The 25192-nt window shown below is 66.6% G+C and overlaps 4 protein-coding genes across 4 annotated transcripts; 1 reads left to right on the top strand and 3 right to left on the bottom strand.

Annotated features, from left to right (window-relative positions):
- Positions 1-297: 297 nt before the first annotated feature.
- NEU1 (neuraminidase 1) lies at positions 298-1934 on the bottom strand (the record flags this gene model as incomplete). Its single annotated transcript, XM_082785534.1, has 3 exons — positions 1826-1934; positions 1030-1222; positions 298-593 (listed from the first exon to the last, which is right to left on the bottom strand). Coding segments are annotated over exons 1-3 (567 nt in total), but the record flags the coding sequence as incomplete, so codon positions are not given.
- Positions 1935-2063: 129 nt separating this feature from the next.
- WHR1 (winged helix repair factor 1) lies at positions 2064-4304 on the bottom strand (the record flags this gene model as incomplete). Its single annotated transcript, XM_082785533.1, is given in 7 exon segments — positions 2064-2175; positions 2272-2410; positions 2644-2741; positions 2951-3088; positions 3533-3537; positions 3539-3628; positions 4065-4304. Coding segments are annotated over 7 exon segments (756 nt in total). The 3' UTR covers positions 2064-2129.
- Positions 4305-4961: 657 nt separating this feature from the next.
- SKIC2 (SKI2 subunit of superkiller complex) lies at positions 4962-21563 on the bottom strand. Its single transcript, XM_082785532.1, is given in 38 exon segments — positions 4962-5289; positions 5660-5800; positions 6315-6325; positions 6328-6519; positions 6522-6531; positions 7133-7243; positions 7772-7985; positions 8913-9027; positions 9582-9716; positions 9719-9722; positions 10323-10385; positions 10387-10428; positions 10972-11112; positions 11863-11879; positions 11882-11999; positions 12067-12170; positions 12173-12187; positions 13004-13115; positions 13197-13316; positions 14263-14357; positions 14360-14474; positions 15297-15368; positions 15370-15397; positions 16020-16166; positions 16909-17015; positions 17099-17183; positions 17262-17408; positions 18043-18188; positions 18886-19023; positions 19106-19156; positions 19204-19304; positions 19461-19514; positions 19612-19686; positions 19763-19829; positions 19930-20047; positions 20455-20564; positions 20933-21036; positions 21525-21563. Coding segments are annotated over 38 exon segments (3648 nt in total). The 5' UTR covers positions 21544-21563; the 3' UTR covers positions 4962-5085.
- A 187-nt stretch (positions 21564-21750) lies between these two features.
- On the top strand, positions 21751-24914 carry NELFE (negative elongation factor complex member E; the record flags this gene model as incomplete). The annotated part of the gene is given in 9 exon segments (XM_082785535.1): positions 21751-21887; positions 21983-22055; positions 22421-22438; positions 22441-22564; positions 23210-23285; positions 23398-23432; positions 23553-23614; positions 23617-23697; positions 24770-24914. Coding segments are annotated over 9 exon segments (689 nt in total), but the record flags the coding sequence as incomplete, so codon positions are not given.
- Positions 24915-25192: the final 278 nt, after the last annotated feature.

Here is a 25192-nt window from a genome sequence, read left to right as displayed (position 1 = left end):
GGCCCTAAAATAGCCCTAAAGTAGCCTGAAACAGCCCCAAAGAGCCCCAAAAGAGCCCCAAGAAAGACCTAAAACAGCCCAAAAACAGCTCAAAAATAGCCCCAAATGCCCCCAAATCCCCCTCTACCCCCCCAAATCCCCCTTTATGCCCCCCCAAACTCTCCGTAATCCCCCCAAACCCCCATTAACCCGCCTCAAATCCCCCCAAATCCCCTCTAACCCCCCCAAGTTCCCCCCAAACCCTCCATAACCCCCCCCAAATCCCCCCTAACCCCCCCTTTTTGCCCCCCCCCAAACCTGGATGCCGGCCCCTGGCCCGGGGGCAAAGACCTCGGTGCCGACGTCCCCCGAGAGGTTTTGGGGGGCCCCCCAGGAGCGGCCGTCGTCCCGGGAGCGCAGCAGCGCGGTGCTGGGGGGGCTGCAGCGGGCACGGTGGGCGCAGCGGGCGAAGAGCAGCAGCACCTCGCCCCCCCCCCCAAGACCCCCTCCAGGACCCCCACGAGCCCCCCCCACCACCGCCAGCGCCCCCAGGCTCAGCCCGTCCCGCGCCCCCCCGTCGTCCGCCACGAACTGCGAGGGGCTCCACGTGGCACCTGGGGGGGGCAAGGGGGGGTAAGGGGGTCAGGGGGGGCAGGGGGGCACAGAGACCCCCCCCCCAAATTTTGGAGCCTGTTGTGAGATGCGGGACAGCCCCCCAAAAGGTCCTGGACCACCCCCACGCCCCCCCTAAGCCTCCCAGGACCCCCCCACCTCCACGCAGGACCCCTCCCAATCCCCCCCAGCCCCCCCAGGACCCCCCCCAAATCCCCCAGGACCTCCCCAGCACCCCTCCAAATCCTCCCAGGACCCCCCCAGGACCCCCCAATCCCCCCCTAACCCCCCCCAAACCTCCCCAGGACCCCTCCCAATCCCCCTCCAGTCCCCCCAGGACCCCCCCATCCCCCCCTAACCCCCCCCCAATGCCCCCCTAACCCCCCCAGAACCCCCCAAATCCTCCCAGGACCCCCCCAGGACCCCCCCGGCCCCCACCTCCATCCTCGGAGCGGCGGCAGGCGATGAATTTGGCCCCCACGTCGGCGGCCGAGCGCTTGCGGCCCTCGGCGCAGGGCCAGCAGAGCCCCCCGGGGGTGAGGGTCAGCAGCGGCACCCGGAAGGTGTGCACCCCCCCGCGGCCCCCCCCGCTCACCCACAGCAGCTGCTCCCGCACCACGCGGGGGCGGACCTGGGGGGGGAAATGGGGGGGTCAGGGACTGGGGGGGGAATTGGGGGGGGTTAGGAGTGGGGGGGTCAAGGAATGGGGGGGAAATGGGGGGGTCAGGGACTGGGGGGGGCGAATTGGGGGGGGTTAGGAGTAGGGGGGGGCCATGGGGGGGGTCAAGGATGGGGGGGAAATGGGGGGGTGAGGGAATGGGGGGGGCATAGGGGGGGAAATGGGGGGGGAATCTGGGATGGGGGGGCACCTGGGGGGGGACAGGGATGGGGGGCGCGGGGGGCTTTGGGGGGTATAGGGGGGGCTTTGGGAGGTGCGGGGGGAGCATCAGGGGGTGATGGGGGGGCTCTGGGGGGGGCAGCTGGGGGTACGGGGGGGTGTGGGGGGCTGTAACGGGCACGGGGGGGCTTGGGGGGCTATGGGGGGGGCTCAGGGGGTAGGGGGGGGCCACGGGGGGGGGCATCAGGGGCAAGGGGGGGGGGCCCGGGGGGGTCCTGGGGGGGGTCCCGGGGACCGTTGGGGGGGGTTGGGGGGGTCCCAGCCCTGCAGCCCCTCCCCAACCCGGAAGTGTCACCCCCCCCGCCGTGACGTCACCCCCCCCCGCCGTGACGTCACCGTGTCGGGGGTCGCGGCCCAGGGGGCGGCGGCGGCGCCGAGCGCCAGGAGCAGGGCGGGGAGGAGGCGGGCGGGCATCGCGGCCCCTTTAAGAGCCGGGACACGTGACCCGGCCCCTCCGCCGACACGTGACGCCAACCCCCCCCCCAACCCGCCACCACGTGACCCCCCAGGAAGCGCCGCGCCTTAAAGCGGCGATACTGAGTGGGCCCACCGGGAAAAAATGCTCCGAAAAAGTTTTTTTTTGGCGAAAAAAAATAAAGTTTTATTGCACGTCGCCTCTGTAGCACGGCCCAGCTCCGCGTCACGGCTCGGCCAATCGCAGCAGCGGCCCGGAGGCTGTGGGGACGCTGTTTTGGGGGGAAAAAGAGAAAAAGGTCAGCGGGTAGGCGCCTAGGTCAGGGGTCAGAGGTGAAGGGTCAAAGGTCAGGGGTCAGGGGTCGGACCTGCGCAGCAGCTCGGCGCCGAGCAGGTCCAGCAGGAGGTAGCGCAGCCCCAGGGGGGGGGGCGGCCGCTGGCCCAGCTCGGCCAGGAGCAGCTCCCGGTGCCGCGAGCGGCGGACGGCGCCCAGCAGCGCCCGGCGCCCTGCGGGGTCAAAGGTCACGGCCAGGGGTCAGGGTCAGAGGTCAGAAGGTCAGGGGGCACCGAGGGAGCCAAGCCCTGGGGTCAGTGGGGGGAAAAATAGGGGGAGGGGGGGGGTTAAGGGGGAAAGTTGGGGGAGGGGGGGGTGAAGGGGGGATGGGGAGGGGTGAGGGGGGGTTGGGGGGGTCCGGGGGTGATTTGGGGGGTGGGGGCAGGGTTTTGGGGCCCCCCCGCACCGCGCACGAGGGCCCTGACGAAGCGGCCGACCCCCGGCACCGCCAGCCACCAGCTCCCGGCGTCGCGCACCGTCAGCACGCCCGCGGCCACCAGCTGCCTGGGGGGGGACACACAAAAAAAAATGGGGAGGGGGCACAAAAAATAGGGGGGGGGCATCGCATCCACCCCCCCACCCCCCCCTGAGCTCCCTGGGGGGGGCCCGGAGCCGCTTGCGAGGGCTCCGAGCCCCCCCTGGGGGCCCCATATGGGTATGGGGGATTAGGGGGGGATTTTTGGGGGGATTCGGGGGGGTTTTGGGGTCCGTACGTGACGTCGGCGTCGCCGAAGCCGAGCTGCCGGAGCTGGCGCTGGTCGTAGCCCAGCTGGGGGCAGGCGCCCACCGCCCCCTCCAGGAAGCGCCGAACCAGCCCCTCCCCGCGGGGAGCCCGCGGCCGCCTGCAGCACCTGAAAGGGGGCGTGGTCAGGGTGACAGGGGGCGGGGCGAGGGGCGTGGTCAGGTGGAGGGGAGTGGTGGGGGCGGGGCCACAGGGAGGGGGCAGGGGTGGGGTTTGGGGGGAGGGGTGGGTTGGGAGAAGGGATTGGGGGTGTGGTCAGGGCTCCAGGAGGCGTGGCCTCGTAGAGGGGTGGGGCTAGGGGCGGGGCTATGCAGAGGGGGCGTGGTCATAGGGAGGGAGCAGGGTCAGGGGTGGGGAGATCAGGGGTAGAAAATGGGGGCGGGGTCAGGGGGTGGGGTCAGGAGACAGGAGGCGTGGCCATGAACCAGGGGTGTGGCCAGAAGGCTGGGGGCAGGGTCTGGAGCCTGAGGCCAGGGGCGGGGCTTGGTTGTTTGGGGGCGTGGTCAGGGGGCGTGTCCCCGGGCAGGGGGCGTGTCCGTGGGCGGGGCCTCACCTTCTGTGTGTACTCCTCGGTGCTGACCACGCCCAGCTCATCCCCGCCCAGCCCCAGGTGCAGCAGCCGCACCCGGCCCTCATCCCGCAGCCGGTTCTGGGGGAGGGGAGCAACAATTAATGCAATTAATGAACACCAATTAACCCCAATTAGCTCACATTAGCCCCAGTTAACCCCCATGAGCCCCAATCAACCCCCATGAGCCCCAATTTGTCCCCATTAGCCCAAATCAGCTCCATTTAACCCCCATTAATCAGCCCCATCCCCAATTAACCCCAATGAACCCCCATTAATTACCCCAACGAGCCCCAATCAGCTCCAATCAGCTCCAATCACCCCCAAGTGGCCCCAATCAGCTCCAATTCACCCCAATTCACCCCAATGAGCCCCGATCAACCCCAATAAACCCCAACCAGCCCCAATTAACCCCATTTAACCCCCATTAATCACCCCCAATTCACCCCCCCCAGCCCAGTCCCCCCTAATTACCCCTAATTACCCCTAATCACCCCCAATTAACCCCCCCCCTCACCAGGTGCCGGTCCACCGCCGTGCGGTCCCCGGCCAGGCCGTAGAGCTGATGGCGCAGCACCAGGGCGGGCAGGGCCGGGCCCAGCAGGCGGCGGGGGAACAGCGCGGCCGCCTCCCGCAGCGCCGCCTCCACCGCGGCCGGGCCCCGGAGCCCCCCGCAGCCCCCCGGGACCCCCCCGAGATCCCCCGGGCCCCCCTCGGGCCCCCCCGGGACCGCCGGGCCCCGCCGCCGCCGGCCCATGGCGGCCCCCGGGGAGCTTCCGGCGCGCCGTGATGACGTCACGGGGAGGGCGGGGCTGAGAGCAAGGATCAGGGCATGGGGAGGGAGGGGGAGTGCAGCGAACCATTGGGGGGGGGGGGGGGGGAAGCCGTGGGGCTGAACCATTCGGGTTATGGGGGGGTCAGAAGCTCCTGGGCCGAAGCATTGGGATTTTGGGGGGGGTAAAGACCCCTCTGGGCCAAACCACGAGGGATTTGGGGGGATCAGAGGCCCCTGGGCTCAACCATTGGGGATTTGGGGGGGTTCAGAGTACATTGGACGGAACCATTTGGGTTTTGGGGGGGAATCGAAGCCAACTGGACTGAACCATGTGGGTTTGGGGGGGGTCAGACGTTATTGGACTGAACTATTAAGGTTTTTGGGGGGGCAGACCCTCTGGACTGAACCATTGGGGTTGTGGGGGGAGATCCAAGCCACCTGGGACAAACCATTGGGGCTGGGGGGGGTCCAAAGCCCCCTGGACTGAACCACACGGGTTGTGGGGGGGGGGTTCAAAGCCGACTGGACCAAACCAGGAGCTTTGGGGGGGGTCAGACCCCACCGGACCGAACCAAATGGGTTACGGGGGGGGGATAAGACCCCGGCAGGCCAAACCACGGGGTTACGGGGGGGTTGAAGCCAACTGGGCCAAACCAACGCAGTCCTGGGGGGGCTCAGACCCCACTGGAGCACAGCCCTGCCTCTGGGGGGGGCTGGGCACAAACCACGCAGGGTCTGCAGGGGGGGGGGCGTCCCGGGGCCTTTATTCTTGCGTGTAGAGGCTGGCGGCGAAGACGATGTCGCGCTTGATCATGGTGGAGGCGGCCTCCATCTTGGTGGCCAGCCCCGGCTCCCCCACCAGGCAGGCGGCGCGGCGCAGCTCCCGGCACAGCTCCTCCAGGCGCTGGATGCAGCGCACCACGGCCCCCTCCTGCACCGGCGCCATGCGGGCGATGGCTGCGAAGGGCTGGGGGGCACGGGGGGTCAGAGGGGCGTCAGAGGGGTCAGCAGGGGTCAAGGGTTATTGGGGGTTACGGGGGGGTCAGGGGGTATTGGGGGGTATAGGGGTATGGGAAGTTAATGGGGGTTTTATGGGGGTATGGGGGGGGTCAGGGGGGGTATTGGGGTATATGGAGGGTGAGGGGGGCACGGGGGGTCATGGGGAGGGGACACAAAGGGTCAAGGGGGTGTTGGGGGGGTGTGGGGGGAGTTGGAAGGGTCAGGAGGGGCAGGGGGAGGGGCGTGGGGGGAAATGGGGTGTCTGGGGGGGGGGCTGGGGGGTCCAAGGAGGGGGCTGGGGGTCCGGGGGGGTCCCGGGGGGTCCCGGGGGGGCTGACCTTGCCGCAGGCCCACTCGTAGACCACCTCGACCATGCCGAAGCCGAGCTGCCCCACGAAGTCCTCGGCGCTCTGGGGGAGCCCCCACTGCTCCTGCAGCCGCCCCAGGCGCTCGGCCACCGCCAGGATCTGCTCCATGCCCTGGGGGGGGGGAACGGGGGGGTTATGGGGGGGCTATGGGGGCTATGGGGGTGTTGGGGGGCGCAGGCCTCTCTTCCCTCCAGCCCCACAAAGCCCCCAGCCCCACACCAGCCCCCAGCCCCCCAGCAGCCCTATATCATCCCCCAGCCCCAAATCATCCCTCCTACCCCCCCAGGCCCCCCGACACCCCCATACCCCCCCTAACACCCCCCCATAACCCCCATACCCCCCCATAACCCCCATACTCCCCCCAATACCCCCATATCACCCCCACACCCCCCATATTCCCCCCATGTCACCCCCCAGCCCCATATCACCCCCAATACCCCCACACCCCCCCCAAAATTACCTTCTGCGGGGGGGGGCAGGCGGGGGGGCTCTCCCCTCGGCCGGGGTGTCACCCATGTCCCCCCCACACCCCCCATACCCCCATTTACCCCCTAAATCCCCCCCAACACCCCCATATCCCCCCCTATCCCACCCCATACCCCCCCCCAACCCCCCCCCAAATTACCTTCTGCAGGGGGGGGGCAGGCGGGGGGGCTTCTCCCCTCGGCCGGGGTGCACGGCGCAGGAGAGGAGGGCGGCGGCGTGCTCGGGGGGCAGGGGGGGCAGGACGTTGGCCAGCAGCAGCTCGGTCAGGAGCAGCTCCTGCGCGCTCAGCGCCGCCGCCACGCGCCCCGCCAGCCGCACCGAGCCCCCAGACCCCACGTAGCCAGCGCCCGCAGCACCTGGGGGGCGGGGGGGGGTCAGGGGGGGTCAGGGGGGCATGGGGGGGGCACCGGGGGTCACAGGGGGTCGTCAGGGGGGTGGTATGGGGACATTGGGAAGTCATGGGGACATGGGGACGTTGGGACATTACGGGACATGGGGGCACGGGGGGGTCGGGGGGCACGGGGACATTGGGAAGTTATGGGGACATTGGGGGAAATGGGGGGCACCGCAGGTCAGGGGGGTCAGGGGGAGCATGGGGGGGTCACAGGGGGCACTGGGGGGGTCAGAGGGGGGTCAGAGGGGGCATCGGGGGGTCAGGGCGGTGGTATGGGGACATTGGGACATTATGGGGGCATTGGGATGTTATGGGGACATGGGGACGTTGGGACGTTATGGGGACATGGGGGGGGTCACAGGGGGCACTGGGGGTTGGGGGCGTCACAGGGGGTCAGAGGGGGGATATGGGGACATTATGGGGACATTTTGGGTCCGTTTGGGGCCATTTTGGGTCCATTTTGGGTCCGTTTGGGGCCATTTTGGGTCCATTTGGGGCCATTTTGGGGCATTTGGGGCTGTTTTGGGGCTATTTTGGGGCATTTAGGGGCACTCAGTGCTCACGTTGAGGCGCTGGTGGTACTCGGGCAGCAGCAGCAGCGAGCGGTCGGAGAGGCGGAACTGGAGCTGCTCCAACTGCGCCTGCAGCTCCCGGCGCGCGGCCAGGCGCACGAACTGGGGCACGGCCACGGTCACCCCAAACAGCCCAAACAGACCCAAAACGGCCCCAACGGACCCAAAACAACCCAAAACAGCCCGAACGGCCCCCAAATAGACCAAACGGCCCCAAAACAGCCCCCAAAACAGCCCAAAACAGCCCAAAACAGCCCAAAACAGCCCCAAAACCACCCCGAATGGCCCGAAAACAGCCCAAAAGGCACCAAAAACAGCCCAAATGGCCCCAAAACAGCCCCAACGGCCCCAAAAACAGCCCCAAAACCACCCAGAATGCCCCAAAAACAGCCCGAACAGCCCAAATGGCCCAAAAACACCCCAAAAACACCCCAAATCGCCCCAAAACCACACCAAAACCACCCCAAATGGCCCAAAAGCAGCCAAACAGCCCCAACAGCCCCAAAACCACCCAAAACAGCCCCAAAACCACCCCGAACGGCCCCAAAACACCCCAAATGGCCCCAAAACACCCAAAACCACCCCGAACGGCCCCAAAACCACCCCAAATGCCCCCCCCGGCCCCCTCACCTCCTGCTGGAAGCGGGGGCTGTGCACGCACTGGAAGCCCCCCAGGGCCCCCCCCAGGGCACGGATCCTGGCGGCCGCCTCCACGGCGGGGGGGTCGCGGAGCTGCAGGGCCCCCACCGGGTCCAGCAGGGGCAGCCCCCCCCCAGCCCCCCCCCCCGCCAGCCGCAGCAGCTCCTGCACGGCCCCCCCCAGCTCCGGCCCGGGGGGGTCCTTCCTGGGGGGGGGGGGGGGGGGGGAAATATGGGGAGGGGGGGTCACGGGGAGGCCCCCCAGGGACCCCAATACCCATTGGGACCCCCCCCCCCAGGAACCCCGATATCTATTGGGACCCCCCCCCAAAAAAAATATCCCTAAACCCCCCCAGGGACCCCAATACCCATTGGGACCCCCCCCCAGGAACACCAATACCTATTGGGACCCCCCCCCAAAAAAATATCCCTAAAAGACCCCCCCAGGGACCCCAATATTTATGGGGACCCCCCCAGGGACCCCAATACCTATTGGGACCCCCCCCAAAAAAAATATCCCTAAAAGACCCCCCCCAGGGACCCCAATATTTATGGTGAGCCCCCCCGGGACCCCAATACCCTTAAAGGACCCCCCCAAGACACCCTAAAATAAAGGGGGAGCAGGGACCCCAATACCCATTGGGACCCCCCCAGGAACCCCAATATCCCTAAAAGACCCCCAGGGACCCCAAAATAAGGGGGGGAGCCCCCCCCAGACCCTTCCCACCCCCCCTTATCCCCCCCCAGGGACTAAATTCCCACCCCAAAATCCCCCCCGGGGTCAGGAACCCCCCCCTATTTTTTTGTGCCCCCCCCCCCCAATATTTGGGTTGCCCCCCCACCCCAAAATCCCCCCCCTTAATCCGTCCCCAGGGACTCAATTCCCCCCCAGCCCCTCCCCAGGGCTCCGGGGACCCCCCCCCAATTTTTTTGTGCCCCCCCCCAATTTTTGTGATGCCCCCCCAAATTTTTGGGGTGCCCCCCAGACCCCCCCACCCCAAAATCCCCCCTTTCCCCCCCTTTAACCCCTCCCTAGTGCCTCAATTCCCCCCCCAGCCCCTCCCCCGGGCTCTAGGACCCCCCCCCAAATTTTTCTGTGCCCCCCCCCAATTTTTGGGGCCCCCCCCCGGTACCGGCGGTGCCGCAGCTCCTGCAGGAGGCGCTCGGGGGGGGGGTCCCTCAGGGTGCGCCCGGTGAGCGCCGCCAGGTCCTCGGGGTGCAGCTCCTCCAGCGCGTACCCGGGGGGGCCTGGGGGGGCCAAAATTTAGGGGGGGGGTCCCCAAAACCCAGGGGGGGGTCCCCAGACCCGGGGGAGCCCCAAAAATTTTTTTATGGGGCAGGGTTTGGGCTGGGAGGGGCCCAAAGGGTTGCCCCCCCACCCCCCCCAGGAGCCCCGTTTTTTTTTTAGGGGGGGGCACGATTTAATTTTGGCCCCCCCCCACAAGGAGCCAGGATTTTGGCCCCCCCCCCTCAAAAAAAAATATAAAGGGATTGAGGGGGATCTCTGGGGGCCCCCCCCATGGGGATGTTGAAGGAGACCCCCCAAAAAGACCCCAAATTGGGGGGGGCACAGGAAATGACACCCCCCGCAAGGGACCAGGTGTATGGGGTGCCCCCCCCCCCCAAAGAAATGCCACCCCCCCAAATAAAAAGCCCCCCCAAGGGGTCCTGAACACTGAAGGGGTCCCCAAAACCCCCCCACCCCCCCAAATTAAGCCCCCCCCCAGGATTTGGGGGTCCCAATGGCCGTGGGGGGGTCCCCAAAATTTCCCCCCCCCCCCCAAAAAAAAGCCCCCCCCCACCTTCGGGCAGGAAGAAGCGGGTGAGCAGCAGGTCCTCGGGGTAGGGGGCGTCCGGGGGGGGGCTCGGGGGGGGCCCCTCCGGGGGGAGCTTCTCGCACAGCACCAGCACCGCCAGGCGGCGCCCCCCCCCTCGGGGGTCACCTGGGGGAAAAAGGGGGGGGTTTGGGGGGATTTGGGGGAATTTGGGGGAATTTGGTTGGAATTGGGGGGGCTCGGGGGGTTGGGGGGGATTTGGGGGGGTTGGGGGGATTTGGGGGAATTTGGGGGGAATTGGGGGGAATTGGGGGGGGCTCGGGGGGGTTGGGAGGGATTTTGGGGCAAATTGGGGGGGATTTGGGGGGGTTTAGGGTATTTTGGGGGGTTTTTAAGGGGGTTGGGGAGGGGAATTGGGGGGGTTAGGGGGGATTTGGGGGGATTTGGGGGGGCTTGGGAGGGATTTTGGGGGGGAATTGGGGGGGGTTTGGGGCATTTCAGTGCAGTTTTGGTGCATTTTGGGGCAGTTTTGGGGCATTTCGGGGTTTCCACTGGCGTTTTGGGGGCAGTTTGGGATTTCCAAGGGTGGTTTGGGGGTGTTTTGGGTCAGTTTTGGGGTATTTTGGGGTTTCCATTGGTGTTTTTGGGGCATTTTGGGGTGGTTTTGGAGCATTTCGGGCAGTTTTGGGGCGGTTTTGGGGCATTTCGGGGTTTCCATTGTCGTTTTGGGGGCATTTCGGGGCATTTCGGGGCATTTTGGGGCCGTACCTGCAGGATGAGCCCCAGGGCGTTGCGGTGCCGGGGGGTGTCGACCACCACCACCCGCCCCGGGGGTCAGCGCCTTCAGCCCCGCCACCGACTGCGCCGCGCGACGCTGGGGGGGGGCACGGCCTCAGGACCCCCCCGGGACCCTCCCTGCCCCCCCCTCGGCCCTACAGCCCCCCCCCACCTCCCCCAGGTCCCCCCCAAAATCCCCAGGTCCCCCCCCAAATCTCCAATACCCCCCCCAAAATCCCCAATTCCCCCCCAAAATCCCCCCCATGCCCCCCCCATCTCCCCGCATGCCCCCCCCCAATGCCCCCCCATGACCCTAAATACCCCCAATGCCCCCCGATACCCCCCAAAGCCCCCTCAATCCCACCCCCAAGGTCCCCCAAAGCCCCCCCCCCATTCTCAGGTCCCCCCCCACATCCCCAGTGCCCCCCCATGCCCCCAAATCCCCCCAAAGCCCCCCAGAGCCCCCCACTCCCCCCCAAATCCCCCCCAATCCCCTCCCCATGCCCCCCAGTGCCCCCCCAAGCCCCCCAAACCCCCCCAAGTCCCCCCCAATCCCTCCCCAAATGCCCCCCAAAGCCCCCCCAGACCCCTCCCCATGCCCCCAAAGCCCCCCCAAAGCCCCCCCAGACCCCCCCCCCACCTGCAGCTGGGCCCTGGCCTCCCGCAGCCCCCTCACGGCCTCCAGGTACTGGGGGAGGTCGCCCAGGGCCCCCCCCTCCTCCGGGGGCTCCCCCAGCGCCGCCAGCTCCCCCTGCAGCTCCGCCACGCGCCGCTCCTGGGCCTGGCCCAAAACGCCCCGAAACGACCCCAAAAATAGACATACAGCCCCAAAAACCCCCAAACCAGCCCAAAAATAGACATACAGCCCCAAAAGGCCCCAAAAACACCCCAACAACAGACACAGAGCCCCAAAACCACCCCAAATCCAGCCATACAGCCCCAAAACCAGCCCAGAACCAGCCCAGAACCAGCCCAAAACCAGCTATATAGCCCCAAAATGCCCCAAAACCACCCACATCCCAAATCCCCCCCACATCCCCAACCCCCCCAAATCCCCCCAATTCCCCCAAATCCCCATAAAACCCCAAATTCCCCCAAATCCCCCAAACCCCTCCAATCCCCCCAAACCCCCTCACACCCCCTGCACCCCCAACCCCTAAATACCCCCCCATGCCCCCCCCACCCCAAAATGTCCCCCCCCACCCCAAAAATCCCCCCCCCCACCCACCGGGGTGTCCCTGCGCAGGGGAACTCGCTGTAGCTGCTCCTCAGCAATTCCCCCAAATCCCCCAAACCTCCCAAATCTCCCAAATCTCTCCCACCCCAAATCCCCCCCCACACCCCAAAATGTCCCCCCCCACCCCAAAAATCCCCCCCCACCCACCGGGGCGTCCCTGCGCAGGGGAACTCGCTGTAGCTGCTCCTCAGCAATTCCCCCAAACCCCCACATCCCCAATAAATCCCCCAATTCCCCCTGCACCCCCCCACCCCAAATACCCCCACCCCACCCCAAAATGCCCCCCCCACCCACCGGGGTGTCCCTGCGCAGGGGAACTCGCTGTAGCTGCTCCTCAGCAGCTCCTCGACGCGCAGCGCGGGGGCTCTGAGCAGGCTGAGGATGCTCCCGTAGCTCAGGCGGAACTGCGACTGCAGCCGCTCCGGGCGGCCCTGGGGGGGTTATTAATGGGGGGGGGGGCTTTTTGTCCCGGGGGGGGTTGTAGGGGCGGGGGCTCACCAGCAGCACGCGGTGCAGGTCGGCCAGCTCGGGGAGGAGGGGCCCCTTGCAGAGGATGATGACGGTGCCGGTGGCGTCCAGCCCGCGGCGCCCCGCGCGCCCGACATCTGCACGTATTCGCCTGGGGGGGCACGGGGGGTGAGGGGGGTTTGGGGGGGTGTGGGGGGCACGGGGGGGTGTGGGGTTACGGCCCCATAGAGCCCCCAGCGCCTCCCCGCTGTCCAGCCCCATAGCGGCCCGGGGGGCACCATGCGGTGCCAACACCAGGCGTGGGGGTCCTGAGTCTGCCCCATAGATTCCCCAGTCCTGCCCCATAGATCCTAAATCTGCCCCATAGATTCACCAGAACTGCCCCATAGATCCCAAACCTACCCCATAGATGCTAAATCTGCCCATAGATTCACCAGAACTGCCCCATAGGTCCCAGACCTGCCCCACAGATTCCAAACCCACAGCCTATAGCTGCCCCATAACTGCCCCCGGCCACCCCCATGCCTATAGGTGCCCCACAACTGCCCCACAGCCCCCCATAACTGCCCCATAGCCCCCCATAACTGCCCCACAGCCCCCCACAACTGCCCCATGGTCTATATCTGCCCCACAGCCCCCCATAACTGCCCCATATCCCCCATAACTGCCCCATATCCCCCCCATAACTGCCCCATAGCCCCCCACAACTGCCCCATGGTCTATATCTGCCCCATATCCCCCCATAACTGCCCCATAGCCCCCCCACAACTGCCCCACAGCCTATATCTGCCCCATATCCCCCCATAACTGCCCCATATCCCCCCCATAACTGCCCCATATCCCCCCCATAACTGCCCCACAGCCCCCCCACAACTGCCCCATGGTCTATATCTGCCCCATATCCCCCCATAACTGCCCCATAGCCCCCCATAACCCCCCCCCAGCCCCCCCCAGCCGCCCCCCCTACTGGGCAGGAGGTCCCTGAAGCCGTTCCCGTCGTGCTTGCGGATGGAGTCGAAGACCACGGTGCGCGCCGGCATGTTCACCCCCATGGCGAACGTCTCGGTGGCAAACAGCACCTGGGGGGGGCACACGGACAGGGGGGGGCAACGTGTGGGGCAGGGGGACCCCCCCACAGCCCCCCGGACCCCCCCCGGGACCCCCCCAGACCTTGACCAGCCCTGGCTGAAGAGCATCTCCACCACCTCCTTGAGCAGCGGCAGGACCCCCCCGTGGTGCACCCCGATCCCGCGCTGCAGCAGCTCCGTCATGTGAACCACCTGGGGGGGGGCGACGCCGTCAGGACCCCCGGAACAACCCCAAAAGACATTATAGGACCCCCAGAAAATACCAAAGACCCTTTAAGAGACTCCCAAAGCCCTTCCAAAGCCTCTTTAGGACCCCCAGAGAGCCCCAAAATCCACTTTAAGACCCCCCAGAAAACCCAAAGCCCCTTTAGGACCCCCCCAAAGCCCCTTTAGGACCCCCAGAGCCCCCCAAACCCCCTTTAACTCCTTTACCCCCCTCCAACCCCCCTTTCACCCCCCTTTAGCCCCTTTATCCCCCTCCAACCCCCCATTGACCCCCTTTACCCCCTTTTAACCCCCTTTTACCCCCCCAGCCCCCCTTTAACCCCGTTTAACATCCCTTTCACCCGCCTTTGTCCCCCTTTAACCCCTTTTTCCCTCCCTCAGCCCCCCAGACCCCATTTTACCCCTTTTAACCCCCCTCCATCCCCCCCAGCCCCCCTTTAACCCCTTTTAACCTCACTTTATACCCCTTAACCCCCTTTTAACCCCCTTTAACCCCCTTTATCCCCCCCCAGACCCCTCTTTACCTCCTTTTAGCCCCCTTTTAACCCTCTTTATCCCCCCCAATCCCATTTTACCCCCCCAGCCCCCCTTTCACCCTTTTAACCCCCCTCCCATCCCCCCCCAGCCCCCCTTTTCCCTCTTTCACCCCCTCTACCCCCCACAGACCCCATTTTACCCCCCACAGACCCCATTTTACCCCCCCCAGACCCCCTTTCCCTCTTTCACCCCCCTTTACCCCCCCCAGACCCCCTTTCCCCCCCCCCGGCCCCCTTTCCCCCCCCCAGACTCCATTTTCCCCCTCCCCAGCCCCCCTTTTCCCTCTTTCACCCCCTCTACCCCCCCCAGACCCCCTTTCCCCCCCCAGACCCCCTTTCCCCCCCCCCAGACCCCCTTTCCCCCCCAGCCCCCCGACCTGCGGCAGGCGGCGGTCGGAGCCGCGGAGTCGCGCGAGGCAGCGCTGGCAGAAGGCCCGGACGCGGCTCTTCTCGGCGGGGGAGGTGAGGTCCAGGCCCCCAGGCCGGCGGCGTGCTCGTCGCAGCGGCCCCGCGAGAAGGTGAAGGCCACCACCGGCAGCTGGCCCCGCTCCCGCAGCAAGCCCAGCAGCGCCAGCCACATCCCGCGGTCCTGGGGGGGGCACGGGGGTCGGGGGGGGTCACAGGGGGTCACAGGGGGGCAGGGGAGGGGACGGGGGGGGTCACAGGGGTCACAGGGGGTCAGGGGAGGGGCGGGGGGGGGCACAAGGGGTCACAGGGGGGCAGGAGGGGTCAGGGGAGGGGCAGGGGGGGGTCACAGGGGGGTCGGGGGGGTCACAGGGGGTCACAGGGGGTCACGGGGGTCGGGGGGGTCACAGGGAGTCACAGGGGGTCAGGGGAGAGGCAGGGGGGTCACAGCGGGTCACAGGGGGTCACAGGGGTCAGGGGAGGGGCGGGGGGGGGCACAGGGGGTCAGGAAGGGGGTCACAGGGGGTCAGGGGAGGGGCAGGAAGGGGTCACAGGGGGCAGGGAGGGGCAGGGGGGGGTCACAGGGGGTCAGGAGGGGTCAGAGGAGGGGACAGGAGGGGTCACAGGGGGTCAGGGGAGGGGCAGGGGGGGTCACAGGGGGTCAGGGGGGTCACAGGGGGTCACAGGGGGGGTGTTAGAGGCCAAAAGGGGAGCCCCAGGCGGGGTTTGGGGGGATATGGGGGGGAAAAAACCTTAAAAGAAGCCCAAAAGAGTCCAAAATTTAATGGGTGGGGGGCCCCTAAATAGGTCTAAAGGGAGCTTAGGAGAAGAAATCCCTAAAAGAGCCCCAAAAGACCCCCCCCCAAATCACCAACAGAAGGGAAACGAGGGCAGGGGGGGAGATCCCACAGCAGGGACTGCGCCCCCACCCCAAGAGGAGCCCCCAGACCCCAAAAGGAGCCCCCCAGCCCCCAAAGTCCCCCCCCAGCCCCCAAAAGCCCCCCACCTGCCCGGGGCTGGTGCCCCCCATGGTGGGCTGCTTGGCCCCGAAGCTCTGCGCGTGTTTGCTCGCCCGCTCCCTTCTTGGCCTCCACGGCCGCGTAGTACCTGCGGGGTGTGGGGCACGCTGTGGGGCACGCTGTGGGGCAGGCTATGGGGTGACTGTGGGGCAGGGTTGTGGGGCTAGACATGGGGTAGGGCTGTGGGGCTGCCATGGGGCCGCTATGGGGCTGCTATGGGGCAGGCATAGGGCAGCTATGGGGTAGCTATGGGGCAGCCATGGGGTGGTTATGGGGCCACTATGGGGCAGCTATGTGACATCTATGGGGCCGCTATGGGGCCACCACGGGACATCTATAGGGCAGCCATGGGGTGGTTATGGGGCTGCTATGGGGCAGCCGTGGGACATCTATGGGGCAACCGTGGGGCAGCTATAGGTCCGCTATAGGGCAGCTATGTGACATCTATGGGGCAGCCACGGAGCCGCTATGGGACATCTATGGGGCCGCTATGGGGCAGCCATGGGGTGGTTATAGGGCTGCTATGGGGTGGTTATGGGGCTGCTATGGGGCAGCCATAGGGCTGCTATGGGGTAGCTATGTAACATCTATGGGACTTCTATGGGGCAGCCAGAGGGACCGCTATGGGGCTGCTATAGGACATCTATGGGGCAGCCATGGGGCCGCTATGGGGCAGCTATGGGGCAGCTATGGGGCGCGGTGGGGCTCACCCCTGCGTGTTGAAGGTGCCGCGTGCGTCCAGCAGCAGGAAGAGCTGCTGGCGGGTGCGGGGCCCGTTCCCGGTGTAGAGGAAATGCTCCAGGGGCACCGGGCGCTGCCGCGTGCTGATCACCCGCAGCTGCCGCCGCTTCGTGCGCCTGGGGGGGGGAAACGGGGGGCACTGGGGGGCACTGGGGGAGGCGGGACCCCCACACAGCCCCCCAAAACCCCAGACACCCCGCAGAGTCCATGTGTGACCCCCAGAGCCCCAAAAACCACCCCCAGACACCCCCAGATCCCAATAAAGCACCCTCAGACCCCAATAATCCACCCCCAAACACCAATAAACCCCCACAACACCCCAATAAACCACCCCCAGGCCCCAATAAACCCCCCAGACCACAATAATCCACCCCCAGACCCCAATAAACCACCTCCAGACCCCCAAAAACCACCTCCAGACACCCCCAGGCCCCAATAAACCACCCCCAGACACCCCCTGACCAGAATAAACCACTCCGAAACCCCAATAAACCACCCCCAGGCCCCCAAAACCACCCCCACAACCCCCAGTCCCCCATAAACCACCCCCAGAACCCCATAAATGACTCCCATAGATGCCCCCCAGCCCCCCATAAACCCCCCAGCACCCCCAAAATCACCCCCAAACCCCCATAAACCACTCCCAGGCCCCCCAGGGCCTCCCCAAAGCCCCCCCCAGACAACCCCCAGCCCCCTAAATCCAACCCCCAGCCACCCCATAACACCCCATAGCACCCTACAACCACCCCATAACCACCCCATAAACACCCCGTAACTGCCCCATAGCACCCCATACCACCCCTAACTGCCCCATAACCCCCCCATAACTGCCCCCCAGCCCCCCCCCCCTCGCCTTACCCCACCCACTGGGCGAACTCGAGGGCGTTGGGCACGGTGGCGCTGAGCAGGATGAGCTTGACGTGCTCGGGCAGCATGATCAGCACCTCCTCCCACACCACCCCGCGCTGGGGGGGGGGCAGCAGGGCGGGGGGGGTCAGCAGGGTGCCCCCCACCCCATAGCCACCCCCCAAACCCCCCCCAGACCCACCTCGGCGTCGTTGATGTAGTGCACCTCGTCGAAAATCACCCACTCCAGCTCGCGGATGACGTCGGAGCCGTTGTACAGCATGGAGCTGCGGGAAGATTTTGGGGTGATTTATGGCTCTTTTGGGGGTTCTTTGATATTGTTTTGTTCCGGGGAGGGGGCTCACCGCAGGATCTCGGTGGTCATGATGAGGCAGGAGGCCTCGGGGCGCAGCTGCACGTCCCCCGTCAGCAGCCCCACGTCGCCGAAGGTGGTCTTGAAGTCGCGGAACTTCTGGTTGGAGAGCGCCTTGATGGGCGACGTGTAGATGGTCCTGGGGGCAAGGGGGGCACGGGGGTGTCCCGGGGGGGTTGGGGTGCCCCGGGGAGGGGGTTTGGGGGTGTCCCGGGGGGTCTAGAGTCGATACGGGCTGGTTTGGGGGGACGGGGAGAGGGATTTGGGATCTACAGTTGGGTTTTGGGGGTTTTTAACTGAGTTTTAGCCCTTCCAGTTGGGTTTGGGGCTCTTCCAGTTGGGTTTTATCCCCTTCCGTTGGGTTTTGGGCGTTTCCAGTTGGGTTCTACCCCTCCCAGATTGGGTTTTATCCCTTCCCATTGTGTTTTGGGCTCTTCAGTTGGGTTTCGGGCCCTTCCAGTTGGGTTTTACCCCCTCTGGTTGGGTTTTAATCCCCTCCTGTTGAGTTTCGGGCTCTTCCAGTTGGGTTTTGGGCCCTTCCAGTTGGGTTTTACCCCCTCAGGTTGGGTTTTGAGACCCTCCCGTTGGGTTTTATCCTTCCCATTGAGTTTCGGGCTCTTCCAGTTGGGTTTGGACCCCTTCCAGTTGGGTTTTACCCCCTCCCGTTGACTTCCACCCACCCCAGGTTGACTTCTACCCCCCCCAGCTTGCCATTTACCCCCCTCCCGCTGCGTCCCACCCCCCGCACACCCCCCCGTGCCCCCCCCACGCACCGCGTCATGTGTCGGCGCGCCATGGCGATGGCGTACTCGGCCACCACGGTCTTGCCGGCCGAGGTGTGGGCGGCCACCAGCACCGAGCGGCCGCGCTCCAGGCACAGCACGGCGCGCTGCTGGAACGGGTCCAGGCGGAACGGCCACTGGGGGGGGCACAAAATGGGGCTGGGGGGGGACACGGACACCGCGGGGACCCCCCCCCAACGGGAACCGGGGGGTGGGAGGGGAGCTGGAGGTGCCCCCAATCCCGAAAGAGTCCCCGAATGCTGTGGATTCTTCCCCAAAATTTACACAAATAGGCCCAAATCGGCCTCAAAGCCCCCCCACAAGACCCCCCCCCAATTTAATGACCCCCCCCAACCCCATAAATCCCCCCCCAACAACAAGGGGCACCAGGAGCACCCCTGGCCCAAAAATCTTATGAATTCTTCCCCAAAATTTACCGAAAACGGCCTCAGAACCCCCCCCAAGACCCCCCCCAATTTAATGACCCCCCCCCAACCCCTTAAACCCCCCCCCCAATTCCCCCTCCCAACAACAGGGGGCACCAGGAGCCCCCCCAGCCCCAAAAGTGCCCCCAAATCCCATGAACCCTTCCCCAAAACTCACCGAATTCACCCCAAATCTGGCTTAGAGCCCCCCCAGGACCCCCCCCCCAATTCAGTGACCCCCCCCTCAATTCAATGACCCCCCCCAACCCCCTCCCAACCCCCCACCCCCCCTCCCACCCCCATCCCATAAATCCCCCCCGGATCCCCCCAAAACCCCCTGAACTCCCCCCAAAACCCCCCAGACCCCCCCCGAGACCCCCCCCCAAATTTAAATCCGTGCCCCCCCCACCTTAAAGGCGGGGTCGGGCACCAGCTCCTCGAAGCCCTCCACGGGGGCGCTGGCGTCCTCCTCCACCGCCCACTGCTCCTCGGGGGGGGGCGGCTCCGGGGGGGCCACGGGGGGGGCCGGGGGGGGCTCCAGCACCTCCTGGGTGAGGGGGGGGCACAAAAACATCACGGGGGGGCCACGGGACCCCCCCAAAACCCGCCCCCCCCTCCCCAAAACTCACCTTCATCACCAGCTCCTCCAAGCTGTCCGCGCGCCGGGGGGGGGCCGCGGGGGGGGTTTGGGGCTCCTGGGGGGGCGGGGGGGGGCAGGGACCCCCCCCGTGCCCCCCCCTCGCTCCTCATCCTCCTCCTCCTCCCCCCCCAGCTCCAGGGTGTCCAAAGCCCCCAGGAGGGTGGAGAGCGACAGCGGGGCCCCCCCGGCTTTATTTGGGGGGGGGCAATAAATTAGGGGGGTCATAAAATAAGGGGGGGTCCAAGGGGTGTGGGGGGGGGTCCAGGGGGTGTGTGTGGGGTGAAATTTTTAAGGGGGGGGTCAAAACGTGCCCCCCCCCCCCCCAATTTTCTCCCAGGGCTCACCTCGAGGCTGGAAGTCGACGCCGAGTTTGAGCCCCGGGGGGGTCGTTAATAAACCTGGGGGGGGTAATTAAAAAAGAAAGGGGATTAATTAAAAGGGGGGGGATTTTTTTTTAAAGGGGGGGCCCCAAATTGTGCCCCCCCCCCCCATTACCATTCTCCAGGTCCAAATCCTCCTCGGTCGCCCCCCGCTCCTGCAGCAGCTCCAGGGGGGGCTCCTCAAGGGCACCTGTGGGGGGGGCACTAATTAAAATTTTAATTAGGGGGGGTTAATTATGGCTTAATTTACACGGGGGGGGGCTCACCTGTCCATGGGCACCCCTGGGGGTCATCCTGGGGGGGGGGCGGCAGCACCGTGCCCTCCGTCAGCTCCTGGGGGGGGCACGGGGGGGTTAACGGGGGGGGGTTTTGGCACCCCCCCGGTTAATTAATTAATTAGAGCCCCCCCCCTTAATTAATTTGCCCCCCCCACCTCGGCAAAGCCCCGCAGGGCCCCGGTGCGGGGGTCCCGCAGCGCCCGCAGGGAGCCGTGGGGGGGGGTGGGCTCCAGGGCCAGGAGCCCCCCCGGGGCCGCCGCCCGCGTCCAGCACCTGGGGGGGGGGAAACGGAAAATTTGGGGACCCCCCCGCGACAAAATCCGACCCCCCCGGCCCTAAATGCCCCCCCCAGAGCCTTAATTCCCCCCCACGACCCCCAAAATCACCGATATCCCCCCAAAACCCACTGCCCCCCCCCCCCCAATAAATGCCCCCCCCGCCCCTAAACGCCCCCCCCTTAATTCCAGGACCCCCCCCCCCAATTATTCTCAGCCCCCCCCCCAATAATTTCAGCCCCCCCCAGCCCAAAATACCCCCCCATTTCCCCCCAGGACCCCCAAAACCACCGATATCCCCCCCAAAACCCAGTGCCCCCCCCCAAATCCCCTCCCCATAATTCCAGCCCCCCCCCCCAATTATTTTCTGCCCCCCCCAATAATTCCTGCCCCCCCCCCCGTTACCTCCGGGCCCGCTCGTGCCGGTGGGGGGGCAGCCAGGCGGGGGTCCCCAAAAATCGCCCCTCCAGCTCCGCCACCGCGGGGGGGGCGAAGGGGGGGAGCCCCTGGGGGAGCTGGGGGGGGGCAGAAAATAATTGGGGGGGGGCAGAAAATAAATGGAGGGGGGTTAAGGGGAGGGGGGGCAATTATGGGGGGGGGGGCAAGGGGTTTTGGGGGGGATATTGGTGGTTTTGGGGGTCCTGGGGAGGGGTTTGGGGGGGCTTTTAGGGTTGGGGGGGCAATTAAGGGTCTGGGGGGGGGGCGGAATTATTGGGGGGGGTCCTGGAATTATGGGGGGGGCATTTATGGGGGGGGGGCACAGGGTTTTGGGGGGAATAATGGTGGTTTTGGGGGTCCTGGGGGGGGATTTGGGGGGCATTTAGGGTCCGGGGGGGGTATTTAGGATCTGGGGGGGGTATTTAGGGTCTGGGGGGGGTCTCACCGTGCCGCGGGGGGGGGCGCTGCCCGGCGCCAGCTCGAAGCCCCCCCCGCAGCCCAGCTCCAGCAGCGCCAGGGGCAGGTGCAGGGGGCCGGGGGGGGGCAGCACTGGGGGGGGGGGCAAATGGGGGGGGGTTAAGGGGGTGCAGGGACCCCCCCGGCCCCCGTAATTGCCCCCCCAGGCCCCCCGTAATTGCCCCAGGGCCCCTCCCATCACCTGTAATTGCCCCATGGCCCCCCCCAGCCCCGTTATTGCCCCCCCAGCCCCCTATAATTGCCCCATACCCCCCCCATAACTGCCCCAATGCCCCCCCAACCCCATTATTGCCCCCCCCAGCCCCTCCATAACTGCCCCAGTGCCCCTGAGACCCCCATAAATGCCCCAGTGCCCCCCATAAGGACTCTACTGCCCCCCCACACCCATTATTGCCCCCCCAGCCTCCCATAACTGCCCCTTGAGCCCCCCATAAGGGCCCTATTGCCCCCCCACAGCCCCATAACTGCCCCAATGCCCCCCCACACCCCGTTATGCCCCCCCAGCCCCCCATAACCCCCCAAGCCCCCCCCGACCCCCCAAAAATCCCCCCCCCCCCCACCGAGCCGCTCCAGCTCCATCTCTGCAGCCTGCCCGGGCCCTGACCGGAAGCGCTTCCCTCCCCCTCCCCACAGCGGCCTCAAGACGGGCGGAAGTGCTGGCAGCCGGGCGGGAAGTGCTGGCAGCCGGCGTCACCCCGACCGGAAGCGGAACTCCTCGGCCTTCCTTTTCCCTCTCCGAGCCCATCGGCGTTGCCAGGGAGACCGCGGGGCCCCCCAGGACCCCCAGGGCCCCCCCAGGACCCCCCCCAAGACCCCGGAGACCCCCCAGGACCCCCCCAGGCCCCGCCATGTTGGCGCTGCCGCCCGGGCTGACGGAGGAGGAGGAGGCCCTGCAGAAACGCTTCGCCAAGCTACGGAAAAAGGTGGGGAGGGTGCCCCAGGGGGTCGCCCCCTCCCCTATTTCAGCCCCCCCCCCTCAATTTCAGGCCCCCCCTCGATTTAACCCCTTCCCCCCCAGAAAAAGGCGCTGCTGGCGCTGAAGAAGCAGCAGAGCAGCGCCGGGCCCAGCAGCCAGGGGGGCATCAAGCGCTGTGAGTTGTTGGGGGGGGCTTTATTTGGGGGGAGGGGCCTTGTTTTGGGGCTGGGGGCTTTATTTTGGGGCGGGGGGCTTCGTATTTGGGGGGGGCGCGGCCCCTTTAAGAGCGGCGCGGCGCCTTTAAGGGCTGTGGCGGGAAACCGGCCCCCGTCGCCATGGCGACCGCCGCGCGCCGCCCTCCGCACGAGGTCACGTGACCCGCTCGTCGCCATGGCGACGGGCCGAACCACGGCGGGTGCGGGCGGGGGAGCGCCTGGGCGATACCAAGTGTTACGGCGAGGGGGGGCGGGGGCCGTTTTTGGGGGGATTTCGGCGTTTTTTGGGGGTTCTGAGGGCGCTGAGCCCCACCCCCCGCCGCAGCCATGTCGGACCAGCCCCCGTGGACACGGCCACGGCCACGGAGCAGGCGAAGCTGCTGGTGAAGTCGGGGGCCATCAGCGCCATCAAGGCCGAGACCAAGAACTCCGGCTTCAAGCGCTCCCGGACCCTGGAGGGAAGCTCAAGGTGGGGGGCGAGAGAACCCCCCGGCACCAAAAGGGACCCAAAACGCCCCAAAATGGCCCCAAAATGGCATCAAGGGGCATCAAAATGGCCTCAAATGGCGTCAAAATGGCACCAAGTGGGCCCAAAATGGCCTCAAATGGCCCAGAAATAGCACCGAGTGGACCCAAAATGGCCCCAAGTGGCACCAAAAATGGCCTCAAGTGGCGTCAAAATGGCCTCAAATGACCCCAAAATGGTATCAAGTGGACCCAAAATGGCCTCAAATGACCCCAAAATGGTATCAAGTGGACCCAAAATGGCCTCAAGTGGCACCAAAATGGGCCTCAAGTGACCCAAAATGGCCCCAAATGGCCCCAAAATGACACCAAATGGCCCCAAATGGCACCTCATGGAGCTAAAATGGCCCCTCATGGCATCAAAATGGCCCAAAATGGCATTGAGTGGCCCCAAAATGGCCCCAAATGGCACCAACTGGCCCCAAAATGACACCAAAAGGCCCCAAAATGGCCCCGAGTGGCCCCAAAATGGCCCCAAACCCCCCTTAACCCCCCCCAAATCCCCCCCAAACCCCTCCCACCCCCCCCAAATTATTCTGAGGGGGGGTCCCAGCGCCTGCCCCCCCCTCACCCCCCTGTGCCCCCCCAGGACCCGAGAGAAGGGCCCGACCCCCACCTTCCAGCCCTTCCAGCGCAGCGTCTCGGCCGACGACGACACCCAGGAGGTACCGGGGGGGGGGGGGGGGGGGGCAATTTTTGGGGGGTGGGGGGGTCGAGATGACCCCCCCCCATTTTTTGGGGGGGTCACACCCCCCTCTGACCACCCCCTCCCTGCAGTCCCGGCGCCCCCAGAGGAAATCCCTTTATGAGAGGTGAGTGCCCCCCCCCCCCAAATTGATGCCCCCTCCTAAAATTCTAGGGCACCCCCAAATTTCGGGGGGCTCCCCCAAATTTTTGGGGTCCCCCCCCACATTTTTTGGGGCCCCCCCCAGCTTTGTCAGTGCCAGTGAGCGGCTGCGGGACCCCGAGGCTGGGGGGGGTCGCGGGGACCCCCCGAGCGGGGGGAGCGGCGCCTGGACTGGGACCCCGAGCCCGAGGCCGAGGAGCGGGGCCGGGAGCGGGACGGAGCCTTCAGACGTACGGGGGGGGGCTTTTTGGGGGGATTTGGGGGGTCCTGGGGGGGCTTTGGGGGGTTCTGGGGGATTTGGGGGTCTTGGGGGGAATTTCGGGGGATCTGGGGGGGTCCTGGGGGGATTTGGGGGGAGGCTGTGGGGTCTTGGAGGGATTTGAGGGGGATTTGGGGGTGGGTTGGGGGGGTCTGGGGGGTCCTGGTGGGTCCCATTTGAGGTCTCTATGGGGTGTGCCCCCCATTTTGGGGTCTATAGGGTGGGTGCTCCCCATTTTGGGGTTCCTGGGAGGGGTCTCCCCTTTTTGGGGGTGTCCCGGGGGGGTGTCCCCATTTTGGGGTCTGTGTGGGGGGGGCCATTTGGGGTCCCCCTGGGTTTGTTCTCCCCATTTGAGGTCCCCATGGGGCGTCCCCTGTATTTGGGGTCTATGGGGTGGGCTCTCCCATTTTTGGGGTGTCCCCGGGGTCTCTCCCCTTTTTGGGGTGTCCCCGGGGTCTCTCCCCTTTTTGGGGTGTCCCTGGGTCTCTCCCCATTCAGGGTGTCCCTGGGAGTCTCACCCCCATTCGGGGTGTCCCCATGGGGTCTCCCCTGTATTTGGGGTCCCAGGGGTCTCTCCCCATTCGGGGTGTCCCTGGGGTCTCTCTCCATTTGGGGTGTCCCCGGGGTCTCTCCCCATTTTGGGGTCTCTCCCCTTTTTGGGGTGTCCCGGGGGGGTCTCTCCCCATTTTGGGGTCTCTCCCCATTCGGGGTGTCCCATGGGGTCTCCCCTGTATTTGGGGTCCCAGGGGTCTCTCCCCCATTTGGGGTGTCCCCGGGGTCTCTCCCCTTTTTGGGGTGTCCCTGGGGTCTCTCCCCATTCGGGGTGTCACCGGGGGTCTCTCCCCATTTTGGGGTCTCTCCCCTTTTTGGGGTGTCCCGGGGGGGTCTCTCCCCATTTTGGGGTCTCTCCCCATTCGGGGTGTCCCCATGGGGTGGGGGTCCTGTTTTGGGGTCCTGGGGTCTCTCCCCATTCGGGGTGTCCCCGGGGTCTCTCTCCATTTGGGGTGTCCCCGGGTGCCCCACTGAGGGTCCCGGCCCCCCAGGCTCGGACTCGTTCCCCGAGCGGCCGTCCCCCCGGAAGGGGAACACGCTGTACGTGCACGGCGCCGAGCTCAGCCCCGAGCTGCTCCGCGCGGCCTTCGCGCCCTTCGGGGCCATCATCGACATCGCCATCGACAGCCCCCGCAAGTGGGCGGGGACACGGGGGGCGGGGCTTAAGGGGGCGGGGATAAAGGGGGCGGGGCTACAGGGGGAGGGGCTGGAGGGGGCTAAAAGGGGAAGGGGTTAAGGAGGGGAGGGGCTGGAGGGAGAGGGGGAAGGGGTGGGGATAAGGGGGGCGGGGCTAGAGGGGGTGGGGCTTAAAGAGGGCGTGGCTTAAAGAGGGTGGGGCTTAAAGAGGGCAGGGTTAAGAGGGGGCGGGGCTAAAAGGGGGATAAAGGGGGAGGGGCTGGAGGGAGAGGGGGAAG

The sequence above is a fragment of the Aythya marila genome (genome assembly GCF_965140915.1).
Source record: "Aythya marila genome assembly, contig: HAP1_HAP1_SCAFFOLD_55, whole genome shotgun sequence".
Taxonomy (NCBI): domain Eukaryota; kingdom Metazoa; phylum Chordata; class Aves; order Anseriformes; family Anatidae; genus Aythya; species Aythya marila.
This window is presented reverse-complemented; position numbering and strand designations above follow the sequence as displayed.